Source organism: Schistocerca americana, chromosome 1 (genome assembly GCF_021461395.2).
Source record: "Schistocerca americana isolate TAMUIC-IGC-003095 chromosome 1, iqSchAmer2.1, whole genome shotgun sequence".
Classification (NCBI taxonomy): Eukaryota; Metazoa; Arthropoda; class Insecta; order Orthoptera; family Acrididae; genus Schistocerca; species Schistocerca americana.
The window spans coordinates 303,677,421-303,704,777 of NC_060119.1; the positions used below are offsets into that span (position 1 = coordinate 303,677,421).

The window sequence follows — 27,357 nt, forward strand, 5'->3', positions numbered from 1 at the left end:
GCCATGATAATATTGGCTCAACCAAGATAAACTTTCACACGATTTGAGGTTGTTGGTCCCTTTAAAAGGCAGTTTGTAGCCACGATTGTTGAAAATGTTGTGGTAACTCGTCCCTGCTTCGTAGACATGAAAAATGAAACATTTTACAATAATAAACGCCTATATTCATTGAGAAAGCGTTGGACGTCAATTACAACGTTAGCAGTTTGTGATGGTATCGTGAAATGATTTAGCTGTTATGCTACGTCGATTAATTTGTGTAAGTCTCTGCACAATTCCGTTAAGTGGGCTGTAGTTGATGATCTGATCGTGTAGTAATAATGCGAATACTGCCGGTTTTCCTGGGAAGTTTTTAGAGGCTTCAGATTGAATGTGAACGTCAACAGGACCACCCTTCAGTGATTCATTCTGTCTAGATCACTCTATAATGATAATGGGGGCTAGCCTTTTAAAGTCCTTTGAACTGAACAGGCAACACTAATTCTCTTCACTCTCATAGCACACACAACGAAACCCAGCACATATATTGAAGTGTACGGATCGTCTGGTAGAACGGCTCATGCATATCGTATTAGGTCTAGGTGTTCCTATGTGGATGGCGGAAATATGACTGTAAACATATTAGTGACACACAAATATACACTTTATTGCACTTCAAAACTTAACTAAAGTTGTACAGCAACTCGTTTGATGTGCTTACGGGCAGATACAACTGTTCCTAAAGACTGGAAAATGGCACAGGTCGCACCAATATTCAAGAAACGAAATAGGAGTAACCCACTTATTTACAGACCCATGTCACTGACCTCAATTTGCAGTAGGATTTTGGAGCACGTACTGTACTCGAACATTATGAACTTATTGATACATAACCAACACGGATTCAGAGAATATCTTCCTTGTGCAACACACTTAGCTCTTTATTCCTATGATGTAATGAGTGCTGTCGACAAGGGATCTCAGATAGATTCCATACTCCTAGATTTCCAGAAGGCTTTTGATACCGTTCCTCACAAGCGACTGTTAATCAAATTGCGTGCATATGGAGTATCGTCTCGGTTGTGTGACTGGTTCGTGATTTCCTCTCAGAGAGATCACAGTTCGTAGTGATAGACGGTAAATCATCGAGTAGAACAGAAGTGATATCTGGCGCTCCGCAAGGTAGTGTCGTAGGCCCTCTGCTGTTCCTGATTTACATAAATGATCTAGGTGATAATCTGAGCAGCCCTCTTAGATTGTTTACAGATGACGCTGTGATTTACCGTCTAGTACAATCATCAGACGATCAATTCCAGTTACAAAATGATCTAGAGAGAATTTCTGTATGGTGCGAAAAGTAGCAATTGGTACTAAACAAAGAAAAGTGCAAGGTCATCCACATGGGCACTAAAAGAAATCGGATAAATTTAGGGTATACGGTAAATCTCACAAATCTAAGGACTGTCAATTCGACTAAATACCTAGAAATTAGAATTATGAGCAACTGAAATTGGAAACACCACATAGATAGTATTGTGGGGAACGCGAAACAAAGACTGCGCTTTGTTCACAGAACACTAGAAGATGCGACAAACCCACTAAAGAGACAGCCTACATTACACTTGTCGGTCCTTTGCTGGAATATTGCTGCTCAGTGTGGGATCCTTACCAGGTAGGATTGACGGAGGACATCGAAAAAGTGCAAAGAAGGGCAGCTCGTTTCGTGTTATCGCGCAATAGGAGTGAGAGTGTCACTAATATGATACGCGAGTTGGGGTGGCAGTCATTGAAAAAAAGGCGGTTTTCTTTGCGGAGAGATCTATTTACGAAATTTAAATCACCAACTTGCTCTTCCGAATGCGAAAATATTTTGTTGACACCCACCTACGTAGGGAGAAATGATCATCATAATAAAATAAGAGAAATCAGAGCTCGAAGGGAAAGATTTAGGTGTTCCTTTTTCCCACGCGCCATTCGAGAGTGGAATGGTAAAGAAGTAGTATGAAAATGGTTCGATGAACCCTCTGCCAGGCACTTAAGTGTGAATTGCAGAGTAACGATGTAGATGTAGATGTAAGCAGTAACCTGTCACGGCGTGCGTTACTGAACACAGTGTCAACAAGACTATGTCTATCCTGGTCACAACACTGTCAATCACTGTAGTAAACACTTGTCCCTACGCAAAGGCTATATGTGACTCCATTTGTAGACTGTGTGTCACACGCTGATGTTCACTACGAACTGAAGCTATGAAATGCAACCCTGGAACTCTGTACTAGAAATGTCAAAGCCGTACGTGAACTCCTATAGCAGCACGTGGCCGCTGTTTGTCACTACGCGGAAGTCCATCTCATTGGCGGTGGCGCGCAATTTGCTGATTGGGCCGCGTTTGTGGTTGGCAGCGAATTTGAAAGCGCTGTCCAGTGCGCCAACTCTATTTGCGTCCATTAGCGAGGACACAACACTCCTCCCCTCGAAATTCTTCACCGGCGTTGTGAGTGTCGGTTGCTGCTACGACATCGTGGGGGGAGGGGGAGGTGTGAGTGCAGAAAGAGATCAGTGAACTGGAGTCAAGTCTGCAGCCAGTGCCGAGCCTCGGCTCATGCCCGGCATTTGCCTTGCGACCGCCAGCCGAAAAACAGTGGAGGACAAACTCCATCACCTGACAATGGAGCGAAATCTTCATGGTGTTGACCCGCAATGGCATTGTGATGTGGAAGCGACCCCTTGGTAGGCCACAGACTGGAGTGGACCATCCATGAGAGACGTCTGTTGTCTGCCCAGTGCCGGGTGAGGTGTCGCGTCCAGGTCTATGGGTTTGTGGCCTGCTAGTGGTCACACAGGACCAAAGGTCGCCAGATGGAGTGCAGGCTGCATCATCTGGGAAGGCAACGAATCTGTAACCAAAGACTCGGTTGCAGAGTTACGCAAATTACAATGACGAAGTTGGTTAGGGTGCCGCTGCTGCAAACCTCCTGGAACCTGTTCAAGAAACATGGATGTAGCTAATGATTTTACAATACTGCCATGCTCCCAGGTCTTCTGTCTGCCATACAAAGAGAAAAAAATGTGCAAGCAAACACTTCCTGATGTGAGGGAAAAATGGACAAAAAAATACCGCTACAAATTTGTTTCATTATAGACCACTGCTAATGCTTCATAGCAATAAAATGAAATAGTTTGAAGACAAAGTATATATATACAGGGTGGTCCATTGATAGTGACCGGGCCAAATATCTCACGAAATAAGCATCAAACGAAGAAACTACAAAGAACGAAACTCGTCTAGCTTGAAGGGAGAAGCCAGATGGCGCTATGGTTGGCCCGCTAGATGGCGCTGCCATAGGTCAAACGGATGTCAAATGCGTTTTTTGAATAGGAACCTCCATTTTTTATTACATACTTGTGTAGTACCTAAAGAAATATGAATGTTTTAGTTGGACCACTTTTTTCGCTTTGTGATAGATGGCGCTGGAATACATTGCCTGAGTAGGCGGAGTAAGCGCCAGCCGCCACGATGGGCGCAGCAGCTGAAGCAACTCCACTGGTGAAGGGTCGTTGTAGGGCTGGGAGTGGCGACACGAGAGGAAGAGCGCCGAAGCTTGTTCCCGCGTGTGGTGGATGCGTAGCTTGTCATTTACTGTTTCAAAGTGTGCACAAAGTGCTCCACTTCTCCGTTTGATTAAGGGTGAAAAGTAGCACTGGTGATGTGACGAATGCCATTTGTTGCACAAAAGCCCTCAAATTCTACCGAAACAAATTGAGGTCCGTTGTTAGTTACTAGCAACTCTGGAAGACCTTCAATGCAAAATATGGACTGTGAAAAGAATAGGTTTGTTTAAAGTAAATAAAACAATCGTGACTGGTAGCAGAAGATTATTTATAAACAAACCTATTGCTTATGGGATATTTTGAGGTTATGAAGAGGAGTCTGGTTAATGTGAAGCAGGAACTTATGTTAGTAAGAAGTGGATCAGATGGTAATGTATATGTCCAGTGTGCCAAGGGAGAAGAGACCAAGATTGTGCTTGAAAAATTAATTTGTAAGATGCCTCATGTCTCTGTAATTGATGAAGAATGCTGAAAACTTTTAAAAATACTTGGATCTGGGATTCACCTGCCTTTAAATTTCAGATCATGGGATCTGTTTGAACATCCTCTACTTCCAAGGTCATCTAATCATTCATGGACCATTAAGACATCAAATCAGGAAGCGATGATTTATCATCCTCGTACACTCCTGGAAATTGAAATAAGAACACCGTGAATTCATTGTCCCAGGAAGGGGAAACTTTATTGACACATTCCTGGGGTCAGTTACATCACATGATCACACTGACAGAACCACAGGCACATAGACACAGGCAACAGAGCATGCACAATGTCGGCACTAGTACAGTGTATATCCACCTTTCGCAGCAATGCAGGCTGCTATTCTCCCATGGAGACGATCGTAGAGATGCTGGATGTAGTCCTGTGGAACGGCTTGCCATGCCATTTCCACCTGGCGCCTCAGTTGGACCAGCGTTCGTGCTGGACGTGCAGACCGCGTGAGACGACGCTTCATCCAGTCCCAAACATGCTCAATGGGGGACAGATCCGGAGATCTTGCTGGCCAGGGTAGTTGACGTACACCTTCTAGAGCACGTTGGGTGGCACGGGATACATGCGGACGTGCATTGTCCTGTTGGAACAGCAAGTTCCCTTGCCGGTCTAGGAATGGTAGAACGATGGGTTCGATGACGGTTTGGATGTACCGTGCACTATTCAGTGTCCCCTCGACGATCACCAGTGGTGTACGGCCAGTGTAGGAGATCGCTCCCCACACCATGATGCCGGGTGTTGGCCCTGTGTGCCTCGGTCGTATGCAGTCCTGATTGTGGCGCTCACCTGCACGGCGCCAAACACACATACGACCATCATTGGCACCAAGGCAGAAGCGACTCTCATCGCTGAAGACGACACGTCTCCATTCGTCCCTCCATTCACGCCTGTCGCGACACCACTGGAGGCGGGCTGCACGATGTTGGGGCGTGAGCGGAAGACGGCCTAACGGTGTGCGGGACCGTAGCCCAGCTTCATGGAGACGGTTGCGAATGGTCCTCGCCGATACCCCAGGAGCAACAGTGTCCCTAATTTGCTGGGAAGTGGCGGTGCGGTCCCCTACGGCACTGCGTACGATCCTACGGTCTTGGCGTGCATCCGTGCGTCGCTGCGGTCCGGTCCCAGGTCGACGGGCACGTGCACCTTCCGCCGACCACTGGCGACAACATCGATGTACTGTGGAGACCTCACGCCCCACGTGTTGAGCAATTCGGCGGTACGTCCACCCGGCCTCCCGCATGCCCACTATACGCCCTCGCTCAAAGTCCGTCAACTGCACATACGGTTCACGTCCACGCTGTCGCGGCATGCTACCAGTGTTAAAGACTGCGATGGAGCTCCGTATGCCACGGCAAACTGGCTGACACTGACGGCGGCGGTGCACAAATGCTGCGCAGCTAGCGCCATTCGACGGCCAACACCGCGGTTCCTGGTGTGTCCGCTGTGCCGTGCGTGTGATCATTGCTTGTACAGCCCTCTCGCAGTGTCCGGAGCAAGTATGGTGGGTCTGACACACCGGTGTCAATGTGTTCTTTTTTCCATTTCCAGGAGTGTATTTCAAGCCAATACTAAAGTGAACCCCAAAAGTGATTGAGGTAAATGATAATGTCCGTTGCTGTGGGTTTACGGTAAATTTCAAGCATAAGCTTATTGTTTTGTTTTTTGATTGTAATATCCAGAAAGTTAATTTGGTTCTTCTGTTCTCTTTCAATTGTGAATTTTACGTTTTTATGTATCCTGTTGATGTCAGTATGTAGTATATCAGTTTTTGTTTGTGGTTCATCTATTAAGCAAAGGATGTCATCCATATACCTGAACCAATGTAATATGTTTTATTCTTTTGCTACTATTTTTGTGAAAATGATCTGTTCAATGTGGTTTACAAAAATATTTGCTAAGGCTCCTGAAACTGGAGACCCCATTGGTAATCAATCTTCTTGTAAATAAAATTCATTATTGAATTGGAAGTAATTTTGTTCTGTTATGAGCTTTATTAGTGTGCATATTTCCTTAATCTGTTCATCAGGGGCCGCCCGAAGTGGCCGTGCGGTTAAAGGCGCTGCAGTCTGGAACCGCAAGACCACTACGGTCGCAGGTTCGAATCCTGCCTCGGGCATGGATGTTTGTGATGTCCTTCGGTTAGTTAGGTTTAACTAGTTCTAAGTTCTAGGGGACTAATGACCTCAGCAGTTGAGTCCCATAGTGCTCAGAGCCATTTTTTTTTTGTTCATCAGGGAGTTGACTATAAGTTTTCTGGTTCTTATCTATAATTTCTATTATTTCTGGTACTGGTATGTTAGAATACATTTGATGTAGAAAACATTTGATATATAAACATATAGGAAACATTTGATACAGAAAACATGTATCCCAACATACCAGTACCAGAAATAATGGTTACAATAATAACACAGTCACAAAGCTAAACTACAAAATTAAAAGTAAAATATAAGCGGAAAGCTCCAAACCACAGACAACAACACAACAGAACCAAACACAAACACGCAGTCCCATAACAGCTACACAGGATAATCACTAAAAGATGAAAGAAAACACAAGATGGTACACAATGACATACACACACAAATTCACTCATAAAACCACCAAGATTTTCAAAAGACAGGGAATAAACACAGCATACACAACAGACAATTCTATACAAAAGTACACCCCAAAACTGACAGAGAACAGAGACATATACCAGAAAGCAGGTATATATTAGCTACAGTGTAACACTTGTGAAGGCACATACATAGGGCAAACAGCGAGAACATTTTATGTCAGATACAAAGAACACATGGGAGCCTGGAAATATGGGACAAGCTACTCCTCATTTGCAGTACACCTAAGAGAAAATGACCACAAATCAACCACTAGAGAAGATGACATGAAAATAATTAGAATCAACAATAAAAAACACCTCATAACCATGCAAGAAAATTACCACATACAGAAAACCAAAGCAGAGGGGAAAATCCTGTTGAATGACCAAGTACACATGCCAAGCAATTCATTATTTACACTAATAGACAAAATAATAGAATAAAGTTCGCAAAAAGTATTAATATAATAATACTGTCCAATATAATAATAATAGAACCCAACATCTTCACACTCACTCATCGATGAATCCCTCTACAGAATATTGAAACGAAAAGTCAAAACAGCTGTCACCAAAGTTTTCAACCACTTGCGAACAGCTAGTACACCCCCACGCCCCCTTCCCCCCCCCCCCCCCCAAAAAAAAAGAACTCGTCGGCTCTATCCCCCTCTCTCTCTCTCTCATACACACACGGTATAAACATTGTAAATAGAAGTTAGTCTCGAACATATACTTCGTTAGGTGGGCAACAAATAGATAAACATACCAAAGAACATGAAACACGTAATGGAGTTGCAATATTTACGTTGTGAAAAACAGTGTACGACGAAATAGTTGTATCGAGTGACAAAAGAACAACAGTCCACCACAAAAAAGAGTGAGAAACATGATGAACAATGTGTGGAAGGTGAGAACACAAAGGTGAGATTATATGGCATGATAAAAGTGGTAGTGCGACCTCCAGACCAGATATGGGGAAACGCAGATCAGCAAATCGTAAGTAATTACTTTTTTACAAAAAAGTCGCAAAGTGAACTGTTTGATAATCTAAAAAACTAACAAAACTGTATCGTTATAGATCCCACTGATGATGCCTTAGAACAGGAGAAGGCGAAACGCGTATTGGATAAATAAAGTAGCTAGCAGCAGGAAAAGGGAGTTTTGTTTACAAAACAAGTATTTATATGATTGCTGCGGAGGATGGCCACACAAACAAACTTGCTAGTTGTAACTGTTTGTTCGTTGACGACTGGCAACCTGCTTTCGGTCTCATTGAAGACATTATCAACAAATATTTATCACATCACAATGGCTTCAACGAGACCAAAACCGTCTGTGATTTGTCAACAAATTAATCAAATACAAGTGGAGCTGCAGTGATATTCATTCGTAATCTAGATTTGCTGATAATCTCATCCCTTCCCACTATGGAGAAACTGATTAATTAAAACTGACATCTCAACTCTGAATCACAGTTTATAGCTACGTAGTGTAGTTGAGAAACTGACGGTGAACCAGCAGAAATTTATTTCCACTTGTTTTGCTTGGAACGAATTAAACTAACCTCTAACGTCCAAAACTGACCTTACTCTCTGGCTGCAGTTTATGTTCAAACTTTGTAAGCTTTTAATCTTCGTACTAAGAGAAAACATTGTGATTCCTCACTTGTTGTTGGCTACATACTAGTATCCTTCCACGGGATATGCAAAACTGACGTGTTTCCAGCTGAACAGTATCGAAAAAAATTATGCCCTGGTCCTATTTTTAACTTTAGTTAATGAGACGTTGGCGTTAACTAATGAGTCCATCAACATAGTAGCACACATATCAAACCTGCAAACCTCATTACCCCCTCCCTTGCCTTCACACACACACACACACACACACACACACACACACACACAAATGGTGGTTGATACTGGTGCAGGGATTCGATGCGACAAACCCATATGGTATTTTCCTAGAGGTAGCTGCGTGCTATATCACTGAAAGACTGAGCAGAACTGTCATGAATACGTTTACCAATAGTCATGCTAATTATCAAACATTACTCCTGTTTTACAGAAATTTTCCAGACTGATGAAATTCCTGCTGTATTTTGGGGGGCAGATATTATTTAGCAGTCTCAGTCAGTAACAAAAATACGTTATACACAAATCATTCAACACAACATCGGTTCAACTATTTACGAGTAATTATTAAAGGAATTTTAAATCTGTAACAACAAAAAAAAAAGAAAGGATGCGTGTTTTGTCACACAGATTTGTGTCGTTATTGATAGAACATTATCACTGGTCTGTAACGAAACATGCAATTTTGTCATACGATGACATGGTTGGAGACCGTGGCTGTTATTTGAAGACAAATGTTGATGGTGTTGAGACAGCAACCAGCCACAAATTTATTTTCAGTTCCTTTATTCAAAAAGTACCGTTACCGGTTTCGGATCATTACGATTCATCTTCAGACGGTTTTCACGCTTTCATTACAACATGTGATGCATTTTCTTTACAGATCAATTGTCCTAAAATATAAAAGCACGCCACACAGATGTTTGCGTTACAGATTTGCATTGGATGTGACTTAAGTGAAATGTCAGTTTGGAGTGTTTGTTTCCATAGTTTTCGTCCATCAGGTGTGAACACATTTCCACTGCATTCTTATAGTTGCACACGTAAGTTTTTCTCACTGAACACTTTAGATCTGTCACATATCATAGCATTTTTGACACACATATTTTTGTAATCACTTTGTATGTATCAAAATACGTAGTGCATGTTAGAAATCTATTCTGTGACAAATCTAAAGTGTTCAGTGAGAAAAATTTACGTGTAGAACGATAAGAATGCAGTGGGAATGTATTCACAACTGTTGGACGAAAACTGAAAACAAACACTCCAAACCGACATTTCACGTAAGTCACATCCAATGAAAATCTTAAACGCAACCATCTGTGTGGCGTGTCTATAATTATGTATTATTATATTTTAGGACAATTGATCTGTAAAAAGACGCACCACATGTTGTAATGAAAGTATGAAAACCGTCTGAACATGAAGCGTAATGATTCGAAACCGGTAACGGTACCTTTTGAATAAAGGAACTGAAAATAAATTTGTGGCTGGTTGCTGTCTCAACACCATCAACATCTGTAATGAAACATATTTATGAATTGACTTGGTTTCTAGTTCTAAAAATAGTTCGTTACAAAAGATGTTGAATTTGCTTAGATATTTTAAGCTTGATTTCCGCGCGCATTTGGAGATGTCGTCTGCTTGCAAATTTTTGAGGTATTGTCTCGTTTGACAGTGTTGTTTCTTGCCCAGTCCCATACTGTTTTTTTTTATCGGAAACACGGCACAATGTACCTGCGCTACTGTTTGCATTCCATCCCAGGTATGCTTTTTATATCTTATGTCAAATCTAGTGCCAGTAATTCCGGTATATGTTATGTCTCAGTCATTGCTACTGAGATGATAGATACGACACTGTTGCTATCAGTCTGATTTTGGTTTTCGTTTTGAGATTTGTTTTTGTGAGCAATGTGGAATTCGGCAAGAAACAACAGTGAAAAACGAGAGAATACCTCAAAAATGTGCAAGCAAACACTTCCTGACGTGAGGGAAAAATGGACAAAAAAGTACCGCTACAAATTTGTTTCATTATAGACCACTGCTAATGCTTCATAGCAATAAAATGAAATAGTTTGAAGACAAAGTATATATATACAGGGTGGTCCATTGATAGTGACCGGGCCAAATATCTCACGAAATAAGCATCAAACGAAAAAACTACAAAGAACGAAACTCGTCTATCTTAAAGGGGGAAACCAGATGGCGCTATGGTTGGCCCGCTAGATGGCGCTGCCATAGGTCAAACGGATATCAAATGCGTTTTTTGAATAGGAACCTCTATTTTTTATTACATACTTGTGTAGTACGTAAAGAAATATGAATGTTTTAGTTGGACCACTTTTTTCGCTTTGTGATAGATGGCGCTGGAATACTCACAAATGTATAACTACGTGGTATCAAGTAACATTCCGCCAGTGCGGACGGTATTTGCTTCGTGATACATTACCCGTTTTAAAATGGACCGTTTACGAATTGCGGAAAAGGTTGATATCGTGTTGATGTATGGCTATTGTGAGAAAAATGCCCAACGGACGTGTGCTATGTATGCTGCTCGGTATCGTGGACGACATCATTCAAGAGTCCGGAGCGTTCGCCGGATAGTTACGTTATTTAAGGAAACAGGAAGTGTTCAGCCACATGTGAAACGCCAACCATGACCTGCGACAAATGATGATGCCCAAGAAGGTGTTTTAGCTGCTGTCGCGGTTAATGCGCACATCAGTAGCAAACAAATTGCGCGAGAATCGGGAACCTCGAAAACGTCGATGTTGAGAACGCTACATCAACATCGGTTGCACCCGTACCATATTTTTATGCACCAGGAATTGCATGGCAACGACTTTGTACATCGTGTACAGTTCTGCCACTGGGCACAAGAGAAATTACGGGACGATGACTGATTTTTTGCACGCGTTCTATTTAGCGACGAAGCGTCATTCACCAACAGCGGTAACGTAAACCGGCGTAATATGCACTATTGGGCAACGGAAGATCCACGATGGCTGAGGCAAGTGGAACAGTAGCGACCTTGGCGGGTTAATGTATGGTGCGGCATTATGGGAGGAAGGATAATTGGCCCCCATTTTGTCGATGGATATCTAAATGGTGCAATGTGTGCTGATTTCCTACGTAATGTTCTACCGATGTTACTACAAGATGTTTCACTGCATGACAGAATGGCGATGTACTACCAACACGATAGATGTCCGGCACATAGCTCGCGTGCGGTTGAAACGGTATTGAATAGCATATTTCATATATATATATATATATATATATATATATACAGGGTGTTACAAAAAGCTACGGCCAAACTTTCAGGAAACATTCCTCACACACAAATAAAGAAAATATGTTATGTGGACATGTGTCCGGAAACGCTTAATTTCCCTGTTAGAGCTCATTTTAGTTTCGTCAGTATGTTCTTCCACCTACGCTCAGTTGAGCACGTTATCATGATTTCATACGGGATACTCTACCTGTGCTGCTAGAATATGTGCCTTTACAAGTACGACACAGCATGTGGTTCATGCACGATGGAGCTCCTACACATTTCAGTCGAAGTGTTCGTACGCTTCTCAACAACAGATTCGGTGACCGATGGATTGGTAGAGGCGGGCCAATTCCATGGCCTCCACGCTCTCCTGACCTCAACCCTCTTGACTTTCATTTATGGGGGCATTTGAAAGCTCTTGTCTACGCAACCCCGATACCAAATGTAGAGACTCTTCGTGCTCGTATTGTGGACGGCTGTGATACAATACGCCATTCTCCAGGGCTGCATCAGCGCATAAGGGATTCCATGCGACGGAGGGTGGATGCATGTATTCTCGCTAACGGAGGACATTTTGAACATATCCTGTAACAAACTGTTTGAAGTCACGCTGGTATGTTCTGTTGCTGTGTGCTTCCAATCCATGATTAATGTGATTTGAAGAGAAGTAATAAAATGAGCTATAACATGGAAAGTAAGCGTTTCCGGACACACGTCCACATAACATATTTTCTTTCTTCGTGTGTGAGGAATGTTTCCTGAAAGTTTGGCCGTACCTTTTTGTAACACCCTGTATACAGGGTAATATTTCGTGAGGCTTATTTCGTGAGATATTTGGCCCGGTCACACACACACACACACACACACACACACACACACATATATATATATATATATATATATATATATATATATATATATAAAAACAAACACCACACACCATACACGCACAGACACACACACACACACACACACACACACACACACACACACAGATGAATTAAGTTCTGGTTGTTCATTTTCGTTTTTGTTATTCTGAAGGCTAAATGGTTCAAATGGCTCTGAGCACTATGGGACTTAACATCTGAGGTCATCAGTCCGCTATAACTTAGAACTACTTAAAACTAACTAACCTAAGGATATCACAGACATCCATGCCCGAGGCAGGATTCGAACCTGCTACCGTAGCGGACTGAAGCGCCTAGAACCGCTCGATCACAGCGGCCGGCCCCGGAAGGTTAAAAACTCACAAAGTAAATTCGTTATCAACTGAACGTTCTACTTGAAAATTAACTCACTGAGCGGTGAATATCGTGATCTCAGTATTACGTAGTTTAGGTCTGTTTCTTATTTAATATGATATTGTTATGTGGGCGTTTCGACTGTTTATCGTAGATGTACTGAAACGTTCCTTCGACGAAGTCATAACGTTGCGTGAAGACTCACGTTGGCCTCGGCTGGAACCCACGAGCTCTTCGCGAGATGCTGCACGAAACAAATGCGCGACATATAAACCACTGTTTGCAAAGAAAATGTATATTGGTGAACAGGAGTCATTTTCTTGTTCTGATAAATTTACAAAAAGTCTTCACAAGAGTCCTGCCTCACTTAAGCCCTCAAGGAGGGGTGAAACTTTTCTGTGCTAAAAGGTCAATGAAGCTACCCAACTACATCAGAAAGATTTCAAAATAAATAGACTGGAAAACGTACACCTTTGACAGTCACTATACTGCCTCTAATGGGTCCTTTGAGATTCCCTAAGTTTCCTTAACGAAAGAACATTTCATAAACCCAATTTGTCAAATAATGACATTATTAGAGAACCGTGACTGTTTTGTGACACAGAATGTTGAAACTGTACAGCAGCAACTAGCAGCGTTTTTGTTTACGTTGCTGGGAAAACACCGTTACTAGTTTAGAGTTCCTATATTAATATTCAGACTCGAAATGATGGTTTTCAGTATCGTCCGCGTTAGTTGGTTAACAACACAAGTTGTCCAGAAGCATTGCGCGCTTTGATTCGCTTATATCAGGTGAAAACAAGTGCAGGTGATTCTACACACAGAGGTGACAAAAGTCAGGAGACGCGATATGGATAAAGGGCGTTCAAAAAGAAACGTGCCGGAGGCATAATTACAGATACCAGTATCTGCATGTTCGAATTATTGACCCTGGCTGTTGAGACACGTGTTCCATTGTGACACAAGGTGGTGAATGGCTGTCTCATAAATTCACGGGGCTTCAATGTTACCCAGTTCCGCACGTACGGCTGGACTGCGTCGTCCGAGGTAAATCGTTTGCCCCTGTGCTGATGTTCTTCTTTGATCAAGATGGCCCCCTTCACTTCCTGCGGCAAGGGCCAACAGTGAACGCCCAGCGTCACTCGCAAACCTTGACCACCCTTCGCCAAGCGATCAAATCAGAACGACCAGGCAGTCTCACCCGTGGGGTCATTCTGCACCACGACAATGCGAAGCCTCATACGGCCAACGCAATAGCGGCACTCCGGCGGAAATTCTAATGGGAAGTTCTCGGGCACCCTCCATACAGTGCGGACCTCTCTCCCTGTGATTACGCCATTTTTGGCCCCCTTAAGAAGGCTCTGAGGGGCAAACGATTCACCTCGGACGACGACGTCCAGCTGTACGTGCGGAACTGGTTAACATCGCAGCCCCGGGAATTTTATGAGGCAGCCATTCACCGCCTTGTGTCTTAGTGGGACAAGTGTCTCAACGGCCAGGGAAAATACTTCTAACATACAGGTACTGTTTTCTGTAATTATGCCTCCGGCTCGTTTCTTTTTGAACACCCCTTATACATATGCAGTTACGATGACGGTACTATCGCGTACACTAGCTATAAAAGAACAGTCCATTGCGGAGCTATCATTTGCACTCTAGTGATTCATGTGAAAAGGTTTCTGGCGTGATTATGGCCGCACGATGGGTATTAACAGATTTTGAAAGCGGAATGTTAGTTGGAGCTACACGCATGGGACATTACATTTCGGAAGTCGTTAGACAATTCAATATTCCGAGGTCCAGAGTGTCAAGAGTGTACCGAGAATAACAAATTTCTGGCATTACCTCTCACCACGTAGTGGCCGACGGCCTTCAGTTAACGACCGAGAGCAGCCACGTTTGCGAAGAGTTTTCCCGTCTAACAGACGGGCAACACTGCTTGAAATAACCAAGAAATCAATGCGAGGATACGACGAACGTATCCGTTGAGACAGTGCGTCGAAATTTGGCGCCAACGGGCTATGGCAGCAGACGGCAGACGCGAGTGCGTTTGCTAACATTACTAAATCGCCTCCTTGGCTCGTGACCATGTTTGCCTGGTCAGATGAGTCCCTATTTCAGATGGTAAGAGCTGATGGTACGGTTCGAGTGTGGCGCAGATCTCACGAAAAAATCAGCAGTGACAAACGAGGGAATACCAAAAAAATGTGCAAGGAAGCATTTCCTGATGTAAGCGAAAAGTGGACAAAAATACCGCTACAAATTTGTGGACCCAAGTTCTCAACAAGGTACAGTACAAGCTGATGGTGGCTCCATAATGGTGTGAGCTTTGTTTACATGAAATGAAATGCATCCTCTGGTCCAACTGAACCGATCATTTATAATGCATATGTGCATTCCTTTCACATGTTTAAGCGAAGTATTAGGCATATTTATGCGATCGGGAATGCTCAGTAGCAGCCAGGCTACATGCACATTTAACAATTAAGTGTCAGCAAGGAGCATTAGAGATGAAATCATAGGAGGCAATGTTGTGCAACCCTAGAAGGGACAATATCCGACTATTTGGGAGAAGGATCTTACAATCCGAGACAGTGTTCCGAGACAAACTTCCGTCACAATGTCCGCAAACGTGACGTCAGATCCGACTAGCAACAGCTATCTGAACGCCCATTGGCTGAAGGTTTGGATGTCTATCATTATTTAAAGTTAGAAAACTGTGTTAATGTGTTAGGGTCGAATATAACGGCGTAGTCCAGAGCAGCCATATTACAAATGCTGATTCTGTGACGCGTGTTACAAAGCAGTTTCTGTATTAAAACAAGCGTAGTACAAACGTTGTTGACAATTAACAACTGGCATCCCTAAACTCTCCACTTCAGCAGAATCACCACCTACATGGAAACTGGTGACTGAGCGCTACTACTGTGCTACGAGGGACTTACCGAAGCAGCAAGACACCAGGTTAGTGATACCGCCCACAGAAGTACTTCCTTCTCGCTACAATGCCACTGAGGGTGTTGTATATTGACTGGAAATGGTTATGTTCTGCTAGTTGGAGACCATTTGCAGCCATTCCAAACAAAGATGGAACTTTTATGGATGACAACACACCATGTCACCGGTACACAACTGCTTGCTGTTGATTGGAAGAACATTCTGGACATTTCGAGCGAATGATTTAGGCACTCATATCGCCCGACATGAATCCCATCGAACAATTATGGGACATGATCTAGAGGTCAATTCGTGCGAAAAATGCTGTACTGTAACACTTTCGCAATTATGGACGCCTATACAAGGTGCATGGCTCAACATTCCTGCAGCAAACTGCCAACGACTGGTTGAGTCCATGCTACGTCGAGTTGCTGCACTACGCCGGGGAAAAGAACGTCCGGCAGGATATTAGGAGTTATCCCATGGCTTTTGTCACCTCAGCGTATTTGTTTGCATCTGATATATCACGCCGTATTTATTTTAGTGCAATATAGCGAATTCAAAACACGTGGTGCGTCTTAAAAATTGTGTCGTTGTCCATCGAACGTGAATAGTAATGAAGACCAATATAAGTGTGTGCGAAAACATAAAGAGTGGACTAGTCGTAGTCTTTGTTGAAAGACGACAAAAAGAAATGTTCTATGCGGTTATTTTTAACGGTAGCTAGCCTGGAAACCAGCGTACCAAGCGTTTCGATAAAAGCATGCCAGCCGTCTGAAAATAATGAGAAAGGTAGCATCTGGTAAGGGTGCTTGCACAGTAAAGTAAGCCAACGCCAAATTGTGGCTGGTTACTGCTGTGCACTATTTTATAAGGCTATCAATGCAAAATCTGATAATCAATGTTCAGTGTCCTTCGTTTGCGTCAACAAACGCATCATGGACTGTCACACTCGTTCAAACTTCCTTGGACTGAGAAGATCGGCTATACTGCGTTCCATGACCTGTTGATGAAGCGTCTCCGAATTAGGAATGTCTGTGCTGCGTAAAATACACTCCTGGAAATGGAAAAAAGAACACATTGACACCAGTGTGTCAGACCCACCATACTTGCTCCGGACACTGCGAGAGGGCTGTACAAGCAATGATCACACGCACGGCACAGCGGATACACCAGGAACCGCGGTGTTGGCCGTCGAATGGCGCTAGCTGCGCAGCATTTGTGCACCGCCGCCGTCAGTGTCAGCCAGTTTGCCGTGGCATACGGAGCTCCATCGCAGTCTTTAACACTGGTAGCATGCCGCGACAGCGTGGACGTGAACCGTATGTGCAGTTGACGGACTTTGAGCGAGGGCGTATAGTGGGCATGCGGGAGGCCGGGTGGACGTACCGCCGAATTGCTCAACACGTGGGGCGTGAGGTCTCCACAGTACATCGATGTTGTCGCCAGTGGTCGGCGGAAGGTGCAAGTGCCCGTCGACCTGGGACCGGACCGCAGCGACGCACGGATGCACGCCAAGACCGTAGGATCCTACGCAGTGCCGTAGGGGACCGCACCGCCACTTCCCAGCAAATTAGGGACACTGTTGCTCCTGGGGTATCGGCGAGGACCATTCGCAACCGTCTCCATGAAGCTGGGCTACGGTCCCGCACACCGTCAGGCCGTCTTCCGCTCACGCCCCAACATCGTGCAGCCCGCCTCCAGTGGTGTCGCGACAGGCGTGAATGGAGGGACGAATGGAGACGTGTCGTCTTCAGCGATGAGAGTCGCTTCTGCCTTGGTGCCAATGATGGTCGTATGCGTGTTTGGCGCCGTGCAGGTGAGCGCCACAATCAGGACTGCATACGACCGAGGCACACAGGGCCAACACCCGGCATCATGGTGTGGGGAGCGATCTCCTACACTGGCCGTACACCACTGGTGATCGTCGAGGGGACACTGAATAGTGCACGGTACATCCAAACCGTCATCGAACCCATCGTTCTACCATTCCTAGACCGGCAAGGGAACTTGCTGTTCCAACAGGACAATGCACGTCCGCATGTATCCCGTGCCACCCAACGTGCTCTAGAAGGTGTAAGTCAACTACCCTGGCCAGCAAGATCTCCGGATCTGTCCCCCATTGAGCATGTTTGGGACTGGATGAAGCGTCGTCTCACGCGGTCTGCACGTCCAGCACGAACGCTGGTCCAACTGAGGCGCCAGGTGGAAATGGCATGGCAAGCCGTTCCACAGGACTACATCCAGCATCTCTACGATCGTCTCCATGGGAGAATGGCAGCCTGCATTGCTGCGAAAGGTGGATATACACTGTACTAGTGCCGACATTGTGCATGCTCTGTTGCCTGTGTCTATGTGCCTGTGGTTCTGTCAGTGTGATCATGTGATGTATCTGACCCCAGGAATGTGTCAATAAAGTTTCCCCTTCCTGGGACAATGAATTCACGGTGTTCTTATTTCAATTTCCAGGAGTGTAATTACTCTAGGCAATCCCGCAGATTAAGATCCAAACGATATGAGTTCGAGGGAAGGAGCAGGTGACGAAGGTGTAGGTATCAGTTAGTGCGTTTCGAACAGAATACCTGAGATGTACTTGAGCTTCATCAGGCTAAACCGCGTGCTTCCATCTCCATGCTTGCCCCGTCACAGTTGTTGTTGTGGTCTTCAGTCCTGAGACTGGTTTGATCCAGCTCTCCATGCTACTCTATCCTGTGGAAGCTTCTTCATCTCCCAGTACTTACTGCATCCTACACCCTTCTGAATCTGCTTAGTGTATTCATCTGTTGGCCTCCCTCTACAATTTTTACCCTCCACGCTGCCCTCCAATGCAATATTTGTGATCCCTTGATACCTCAGAACATGTCCTACCAACCGGTCCCTTCTTCTTGTCAAGTTGTGTCACAAATTTCTCTTCTCTCAAATTCTACTCAATACCTCCTCATTAGTTTGTGATCTACCCATCTAATCTTCAGCATTCTTTTGTAGCACCACATTTCGAAAGCTTCTATTCTCTTCTTGTCCAAACTATTTATCGTCCATGTTTCACTTCCATATATGGCTACACTCCACTCAAACACTTTCAGAAACGGCTTCCTGACGCTTAAATCTATACTCTATGTTAACAAATTTCTCTTCTTCAGAAACGCTTTCCTTGCCATTGCCAGTCTACATTTTATATCCTCTCTACTTCGACCATCATCAGTTATTTTGCTCCCCAAATAGCAAAACTCCTTTACTACTTTAAGTGTCTCATTTCCTAATCTAATTCCCTCAGCATCACCCGACTTAATTCGACTACATTCCATCATCCTCGTTTTGCTTTTGTTGATGTTCATCTTATATCCACCTTTCAAGACACTGTCCATTCCGTTCTACTGCTTTTCCAAGTCCTTTGCTGTTTCTGACAGAATTACGATGTCATCGTCGAACCTCAAAGTTTTATTACTTCTCCATGGATTTTAATACCTACTCCGAATTTTTCTTTTGTTTCCCTTACTGCTTGCTCAATATACAGATTGATTAACATCGGGGAGAGGCTACAACCCTGTCTCACTCCCTTCCCAAGCACTGCTTCCCTTTCGTGTCCCTCGACTCTTATAACTGCCATCTGGTTTCTGTACAAATTGTAAATAGCCTTTCGCTCCCTGTATTTTACCCCTGCCACCTTTAGAATTTGAAAGAGAGTATTCCAGTCAACATTGAGAAAAGCTTTCTCTAAGCCTACAAATGCTAGAAACGTAGGTTTGCCTTTCCTTAATCTTTCTTCTAAGATAGGTCGTAAGGTCAGTATTGCCTCACGTGTTCCAACATTTCTACGGGATCCAAACTGATCTTCCCCGGGGTCGGCTTCTGCCAGTTTTTCCATTCGTCTGTAAAGAATTCGTGTTAGTATTTTGCATCCGTGACTTATTAAACCGATAGTTCGGTAATTTTCACATCTGTCAACACCTGCTTTCTTTGGGATTGGAATTAGTATATTCTTCTTGAAGTCTGAGGGTATTTCGCCTGTCTCATACATCCTGCTCACCAGATGGTAGAGTTTTGTCAGGACTGGCTCTCCCAAGGCTGTCAGCAGTTCCAATGGAATGTTGTCTACTCCCGGGGCCTTGTTTCGACTCAGTATATGCTCTATTTGTAATGTCACCATCGTCGACGGCACGTTAGTTCCTAATATAACTTCCTCTTTCATTTTCAACTTCTAGGCTCGGATTTTCTGAGTGCCATGAGCGGCATAAGCGCCACCAGCGTCTTCAGCTCGACGGTATCCATCTACCAGTCGCTGTTCACTCACACCATCGAAGACGCGTCGATCGCGTGCAGCGACTTCATAGCCGAAAGCAGTGGCAAGGTCGACGACGTGCCGTCGCAGTTCTACCTACCGGCGGAGCCCGAAGCTAGAGGCGCCATCGAGGAGGCCGCCGCTGCAGAGTCCGCTAAGACGGCCGTTTTGACCGAGACGGACACCTTCTTCCTCCTCTCGCGGCCCAGCGTCAGCTGCGTGGCCGAGTCGCCGCTCGGAGAGGCCGTTCGCCGGGACAACGAGTTGTACGAGTACCTGACGCAGGGCAAGGGCAGGATGAGGAAGAGGAGCACCATGGAGATGCAGACGGTCAGCATGATGAGGAAGACCGCCGTCGCTCTGACGGCCCGCCTCTTCAGGAACAACAGCTGCGACTTCGCCAGCGTCTGGGACATCTACGACACGTACGCCACGATGCTAAAGCGCCCGGCAGCCCGCACCGGCGGGCTCACGACCATCCTGCGGGAAAAGACGAGTGACGTCTCGCTGCCGCAGTCCAACGCGTCCCTCCCCATGTCGGAGAGCCAGAGGCTCGAGCCGGAGGACCAGCTCGCTTCGATCGTCAAGACGGACGCGTTCCAGGACGCCTGCTCGCAGGTGGAGAGGATCCTCGACAGCAACTTCTACGACTTCGAACAGAAGGTGTTCAAGGAGCTGATGCAGGCCGACCCGCTGCGGATGGAAGTGGAGTTCAAGTACGGGCTGCACTTGCTGTGGACGTTCACGTGCCCGGAAGTGAAGGGGAAGAGCGTGACGGCCATGTGCTGGAACGCGGCCGACAGCAACCTGCTGGCCGTGGGCTACGGCAAGTTCCAGTACTCGGACGAGACGGCGGGCGCGGTGGCCGTGTGGAGCGTGAAGAACCCGACGCGGCCGGAGCGGCTGTACGAGATGGGCCCCGCGGTGACGGCGCTCGCCTTCTCGGAGCTGCGGCCCAACCTGCTGGCGGTGGGCCGCTACGACGGCGGCGTGCTGCTGCTCGACACGACGGCGCGCCACGGCCGGCCGCTCGCCAGCGCAGACCGCCTCGTCGCCGGCTCCTTCAGCCCCGTCTGGCAGCTCGCCTGGTTCGGCGAGTACCTGGTCGCCACCACGCAGGACGGCCGCGTCCACAAGTACACCGGCATCCGCGACTTCACCTGTCTCCCCATGATGCGGCTCGCCCGCGTCGAAGGTAACTGTCCCTTCAGTATTTCACTTCTCCTGCGTCCCCCCATCTCTTACACGAGTGTTCTGTTGGTTTTTATCTTACAAGGGACTCAGACTGGCTCGATTTTCTTCATACTTATTAAGATTTTAAGATCAGTACCCGGGAATTAACTCCCTAAAGCGCTTATAAATCAAAACTCGAAAACATCAGCTTTTAATATTTAGAGCAATGTTGAGGGGAAACGCAAATCTCTAACTGGATAATGTAAAATTAGGTTTTGTATAAGGTACGTTATCTCAAAACTATCCAAGCAAAATTTTTGAAATTTTTGTGGCTCATAGATACATTCACTGTGTAAGTGCTGAAGCTATACGTGTACCGGTATTAAATGAGCGTTAAGATACAAATGTGTCGATAGGGAACATTTGTTGTGAACGAGCCTTAATTTTTTTTTTTTTTTTGGTTGGTGTGACATCTGTCAAAGATATTTAGTATACATCAAGTCATGGAAAAAGCAACATCATATGTTTTCATCGTGTTAACTGTGTCGAAGTTTGTACCAGAAAGATATGATTTACGGAAAGCATTAATTTTTTGTTTTCATTTGAAAAAAAGTGCTGCAGAGTCGCATCGAATGCTTGTCGAGGCATATGGTGATCATGCTCTATCAGAAGCAACATGCAAAAGATGGTTTCAACGGTTCAGAAAAAATGATTTTGATGTAAGAAATGAAGAATGTGGAAGACCACCAAAAAAGCTCGAAGATACCGAATTGCGAGCAATATTGGATGAAGATGATACTTTGAATCAGAAGCAAATGGCAGCAATGCTAAATGTTGCTCAGCAAACAATTTGTGACCGTTTGAAAGCTATGGGAAAGTACCAAAAGTGTGGAAAATGGTTGCCACATAATTGAATGAAAGACAGATGGAAAACCGAAAAATCATTTGTCAAATTTTTCTTCAAAGACATGAAAGAAAATCAATTTTGCATTGAATTGTTACTGACAATGAAAAATCGATTTATTTTAAGAATCCTAAACGGGAAAAATCATGGGTTAATCCGGGACAACCATCAACATCGACTGCAAAACCAGATCGATTCGGCAAGAAGACAATGCTCTGTGTTTGTTGGGGTCAAAAAGGTGTGGTGTATCATGAGCTTCTAAAACCCGGAGAAACTGTTAATACTAATCGCTACAGACAACAAATGATCAATTTGAACAATGCATTGATCGAAAAAAGACCAGAATGGGCTGGAAGACATGGCAAAGTAATTTTTTTAACGACAATGCACCTGCACACAAAGCAAAACTGGTTCAGGATACAATCAAAACACTTGGCTGGGAGCTGCTACCCCACCCGCCGTATTCACCAGACTTGGCCCCTTCCGACTACCATTTGTTTTCATCAATGGGACACGCATTGGCTGAGGAACACTTCGATTCCTACGAAGAAGTCGAAAATTGGGTGTCTAATTGGTTTGCTTCAAAAGACGAACATTTCTATTGGCGTGGTGTCCACAAATTGTCAGAAAGGTGGTCAAAATGTATAGAAAGCAATGGTCAGTACTTTGAATAAAATGTTTTTACTTTTCAATTCAAAATTAGGTTCATTTTCACAAAAAAACGCTCATTTCGTACCGGCACACCCGGTAATATTGTCTCTTGTAAGGGAAGATATATATTTTCTGCTGTAAGCTTTGATATATCTGTATACATATATATATAAAAAAAATTTGCATCACCCTGGTTCCCAGGACTCCTGAAGATAGACGTTGACTGTGGATGTTGTATTTTATTTATTTATTTATTGTTCCGTGGGACCAAATTAAGGAGAAGTCTCCATGGTCATCGAACGAGTCAATACATGAAATTGTAACACGATATTAGAAACAGATAAAATGAAATATAAAAAAACATATTCAGGTGACAAGTCGTAAGTTTAAATGAAGAAAATCAACAATGTAACACTGGAATTTGCTTAATTTTTTAGCTCTTCCATGACCTCCTCGACAGAATAGAAGGAGTGAGCCATGAGGAAACTCTTCAGTTTAGACTTAAAAGAGTTTGGGCTACTGCTAAGATTTTTGAGTTCTTGTGGTAGCTTATTGAAAATGGATGCAGCAGAATACTGCACTCCTTTCTGCACAAGAGTCAAGGAAGTGCATTCCACATGCAGATTTGATTTCTGCCTAGTATTAACTGAGTGAAAGCTGCTAACTCTTGGGAATAGGCTAATATTGCTAACAACAAACGACATTAAAGAAAATATATACTGTGAGGGCAATGTCAGAATCCCCAGACTATTGAATAGGGGTCGACAAGAGGTTCTCGAACTTACACCACATATAGCTCGAACAGCCCGTTTTGAGCCAAAAATACCCTTTTTGAATCAGAAGAATTACCCCAAAAAATAATACCATACGACATAAGCGTATGAAAATATGTGAAGTAGACTACTTTTCGTGTTGAAGTGTCACTTGTTTCAGATACTGTTCTATTGGTAAATAAAGCAGCATTTAGTTTCTGAACAAGATCCTGGACATGGGCTTTCCACAACAGCTTACTATCTATTCGAACGCCTAGGAACTTGAACTGTTCCGTCTCGCTTATAATATGCCCATTCTGTCTGATCAAAATATCGGTTCTTGTTGAATTGTGAGTTAGAAACTGTAAAAACTGAGTCTTCTGTGATTTAGCATCAAATTATTTTCCACAAGCCACATACTTATTTCTTAAACTACATTATTTGATACTGTTTCAATGTTACACACAAGATCCTTCACTACCAAGCTGGTGTCATCAGCAAACAGAAATATTTTTGAATCACCTGTAATACTAGATGGCATATCATTTATATAAATAGGAAACAGCAGTGGCCCCAGCACCGACCCTTGGGGAACGCCCCACTTAACAGTGCCCCATTGGGACTGAACATCACTACCACTCTCACTCTTGCGGAGAATTACCTTCTGCTTTCTGTTCTTAAAGTAAGAGGCGAACCAATTATAGGCTACTCCCCTTACTCCATAATGGTCCAACTTCTGCAGTAATATTTTGTGGTCAACACAGTCAAAAGCCTTCGTTAAATCAAAGAAAACACCTAGCGTTCGTAACCTTTTATTTAATCCGTCCAAAACCCCACAGAGAAAAGAGAATATAGCATTTTCAGTTGTTAAACCATTTCTAAAACCAAACTGAACATTTGACAGCAAATTATGTGAATTTAAATGCTCCAGTAACCTTGTATATACAACCTTCTCGATAACTTTAGCAAACACCGATGGCATAGAAATAGGTCTAAAATTGTCAACATTATCAATGTCTCCCTTTTTATAAAGTGGCTTCACTACCGAGTACTTTAATCGGTCAGGAAACCGACCACTCCTAAAGGAAAAGTTACAGATATGGCTAAGTACTGGGCTAACATACATAGAACAAGACTTCAGTATTCTGCTAGATACCCCGTCATATCCATGAGAGTTCTTGGTCTTTAGTGATTTAATTATTAACTCAATCTCCCTCTTGTCAGTATCATGGAGGAGTATTTCAGGTAACAGTCTCGGAACACTTTTTTCTAAGAGCGCTATATGATTATCTGTTGGGACTAGGTTTCTATTTAGTTCACCTGCTATATTCAGAAAGTGATTATTAAATACTGTACATATATGCGACTTATCAGTAACATGGATATTCCCACTATTCACTGATTCTATATCCTCGACCTGTCTCTGCAGACCAGCCACTTCCTTTATGACAGACCATATGGTTTTAATTTTATCCTGAGACTTAGCTATTCTATCTGCATACCACATACTTTTTGCCTTCCTAATAACATTTTTAAGCACCTTACAACACTGTTTGTAATGGGCTGCTGCATTTAGATTTTGACTGTTTCTAACGTTTTGATATAATTGCCACTTTGTTCTACAAGGTATTCTTATCCCTCTAGTCAGCCACCCAGGCTGCCTGTTTGTGCTAGTACCCTGTTTTGAGCGTTCTAACGGAAAGCAACTTTCAAAGAGCACGAGAAAAGTCTTGAGAAAAGCATTATATTTATCGTCTACTGTATCAGCGCTATAAACATTTTGCCACTCTTGTTCCTTGATAAGGTTTACAAAGGTCTCTACAGCAACTGGATCAGCTTTCCTAAACAGCTGATGACTATATTTAACACGTGTTGCAGCACAAAAATCTTTTTGAGTTAAAATTTGTGCATCATGATCTGAAAGGCCATTCACCTTTTTGCTAACAGAATGGCCTTCTAGTAATGAGGAATGAACAAGAATGTTGTCTATGGTTGTTCTACTGTTCCCTTGCACTCTCGTTGGGAAGAATACGGTTTGAATAAGATTATATGAATTAAGGAGGTCTACCAGCATCCTCTTCCTTGCACAACCACTTATACAATAAATATTGAAGTCACCACACATAAATAACTTTTTGTATTTCCTATAAAGTGAACCAAGAACCTCCTCTAGCTTTAGCAAAAATGTTGTGAAATCGGAGTCTGGGGATCTATAAATAACAACAGTTAGAAGTTTAGCTCCATTAAATTTAACCACACCTGCACAAAATTCAAACACCTTTTCAGTGCAGTACTTTGAAACATCAATTGACTCAAATGGGATGCCGTTTTTCACATACATGGCTACTCCCCCACACCGCAAAGAGCTCCTCGAAAGGCTGCCAGCCAACCTGTATCCTAGTAAAGGAAGCCTCTGAATTATCTCCTTATTTAAGAAGTGTTCAGATATACCAATGATCCCTATCACAGACACAGTCCCTTTGATTGTCCAGAGATGTCACTAAACCCACCCAAAGATGTAAACAATCATGCATGAGCTGCGCCTATTAGACGGAGGGGGTCCGACAGCCGATTAGGTTCAGTCATTCCACCAGGAAGGAGGTACACGGCTCGTGTTGTCTGTAGTTCAACCATGCCTAGACGGTCAATACCACGGTTCGATCGCGTCCGCGTTGTTGCTTTGTGCCAGAACGGACTCTCAATAAGGGAGGTGTGCAGACGTCTCGGAGTGAACCAAAGCGATGTTGTTTGGACATGGAGGAGATACAGAGAACCAGGAACTGTCGATGACATGACTCGCTCAGGCCGCCCAAGGGCTACTACTGCAGTGGATGACCGCTACCTTCGGATTGCGGCTCGGAGGAACCCTGACAGCAACGCCACCAATGGTGAATAATGCTTTTCGTGCAGCCACAGGACGTCGTGTTACGTTTCAAACTGCGCGCAACAGGCTGCATCATGCGCAACTTCACTCCCGACGTCCATGGCTAGGCCCACCTTTGCAACCACGACACCACGCAGCGTGGTGCAGATGGGACCAACAACATGCCGAATGGACCGCATCACGTACTCTTCACCGATGAATGTCACATATGCCTTCAACCAGACAACAGTGGGAGACGTGTTTGGAAGCAACCCGGTCAAGCTGAACGCCTTAGACGCACTGTCCAGCGAGTGTAGCGAGTTGGAGGTTCCCTGCTGTTTTGACGTGGCATTATGTGGGGCCGACGTACGCCGCTGGTGGTCATGTAAGGCAGCGAAACGTCTGTACGATACGTGAATGCCATCCTCCGACCGATAGTGCAACCATATCGGCAGCATATTGGCGAGGCATTCTTCTTCATGGACGACAATTCGCGCCCCTATCGTGCACACCTTGTGAATGACTTCCTTCAGGATAATGTCATTGCTCGACTAGAGTGGGCAGCATGTTCTACATACATGATCCCTATCGAACATGCCTGGGATAGGTTGAGAAGGGCTGTTTATGGACGTGACCCACGAACCACTCTGAGGGATCTACGCCGAATCGCCGTTGAGGAGTGGGACAATCTGGACCAACAGTGCCTTGATGAACTTGTGGATAGAATGCCATGACGAATACAGGCATGCATCAATGCAAGAGGACGTGCTTAAACTGGGTATTAGAGGTACCGTGTGTACAGCAATCTGGACCCCCACCTCTGAAGGTCTCGCTGTATGATGGTACACAATGCAGTGTGTATTTTCATGAGCAATAAAAAAGAGCGTAAATGACGTTTATGTTGATCTCTATTCCAATTTTCTGAACAGTTTCCGGAACTCTCGGAACCGAGGTGGTGCATAAC

The 27,357-nt window shown here is 44.2% G+C and overlaps 1 protein-coding gene across 1 annotated transcript in view; it reads left to right on the forward strand.

The window, feature by feature from the left end:
• The window catches only part of LOC124545280 (dynein axonemal intermediate chain 4-like), a 65,951-nt gene that overhangs the window by 11,666 nt on the left and 26,928 nt on the right, over nt 1–27,357 (forward strand). Inside the window, exon 2 of the mRNA XM_047124205.1 lies at nt 19,974–21,245. Coding sequence (XP_046980161.1) covers nt 19,974–21,245 — 1,272 coding nt within the window. The remainder of the gene's footprint in view (nt 1–19,973; nt 21,246–27,357) is intronic.